Raw genomic sequence first — 843 nt, 5'->3', positions numbered from 1 at the left:
AGGCATGATGAGTATCAACTGCAGGGACCAACACTTGGTCCCTGGCACCATTTAAGGGCCCAGGAAGCTGGAAATTGAGGTGACCTTGGGACTGTTAGAGAAGCCCCACTCTCAGCATGATGCTTGTCCCAGTCTCACTCATCTCTGGCTGGCTGGGACATCCGGGATCCCCCAGCCATGGCCATCCTGGTGCCTCCCTGCCCTGCCTCCCTGGTCTTGGGCCTGAGTTCTCCCATAACCACCCCTGCAGCTTCTACGTGGCTTGTGTTGTCCTGGGGCTGCAGTTCTTACATGAGAAGAAGATCATTTACAGGTGACTTTTGTCCCAGGGATGCCTAGGGGTGGGGGTGGGGTGGGTGAGGACACAGACGCTGCCTCCCTCCTGCCTGGGCTGCTCCAGGGGTGGTTGCTGTTTCCTGGGTCTAAGCCCCCCTCATTCCCTTTGATCTGCACCCTTGCCCTCAGGGACCTGAAGTTGGATAACCTTCTGCTGGATGCCCAGGGATTCCTGAAGATCGCAGACTTTGGACTCTGCAAGGAAGGTGGGGGCTGCCCATTGGGATCCATAGCTCCAGCCTTGTTTCCCCAGCCTGGCCAATAGGATGATGGGCACATGGCATCTCCCAGGAAATCTCACCCACGGATGCCCTGGTTCCACTGCTCCAGACCTCATTCCAGGGGACAGCTGGGCACACTGGCCCTTTCTTCCCAGCCCTAGAGGCTCGTATAGAGCCGCAGGCTGCACCTGGGCCGAGGGAGAGCCTATGGTCAGGGCTGGGAGAGGAGACTGAGTTCTGCCTCTTGTTTTTTTCTTTCTTTATTTTTTATCTTTTTTTTTTTTTT

The 843-nt window shown here is 56.2% G+C and overlaps 1 protein-coding gene across 1 annotated transcript in view; it reads left to right on the top strand.

Moving 5' to 3' along the window:
* Positions 1-843, top strand: part of PKN3 (protein kinase N3) — a 23,171-nt gene that overhangs the window by 19,964 nt on the left and 2,364 nt on the right. Inside the window, exons 17-18 of the mRNA XM_011931263.1 lie at positions 251-313; positions 466-542. Coding sequence (XP_011786653.1) covers positions 251-313; positions 466-542 — 140 coding nt within the window. The remainder of the gene's footprint in view (positions 1-250; positions 314-465; positions 543-843) is intronic.

The sequence above is a fragment of the Colobus angolensis genome, unplaced genomic scaffold (assembly GCF_000951035.1).
Source record: "Colobus angolensis palliatus isolate OR3802 unplaced genomic scaffold, Cang.pa_1.0 Scaffold9, whole genome shotgun sequence".
Classification (NCBI taxonomy): domain Eukaryota; kingdom Metazoa; phylum Chordata; class Mammalia; order Primates; family Cercopithecidae; genus Colobus; species Colobus angolensis.
The sequence above is the reverse complement of the archived record's forward strand: the minus strand, read 5'-3'. Positions and strand labels throughout refer to the sequence as shown.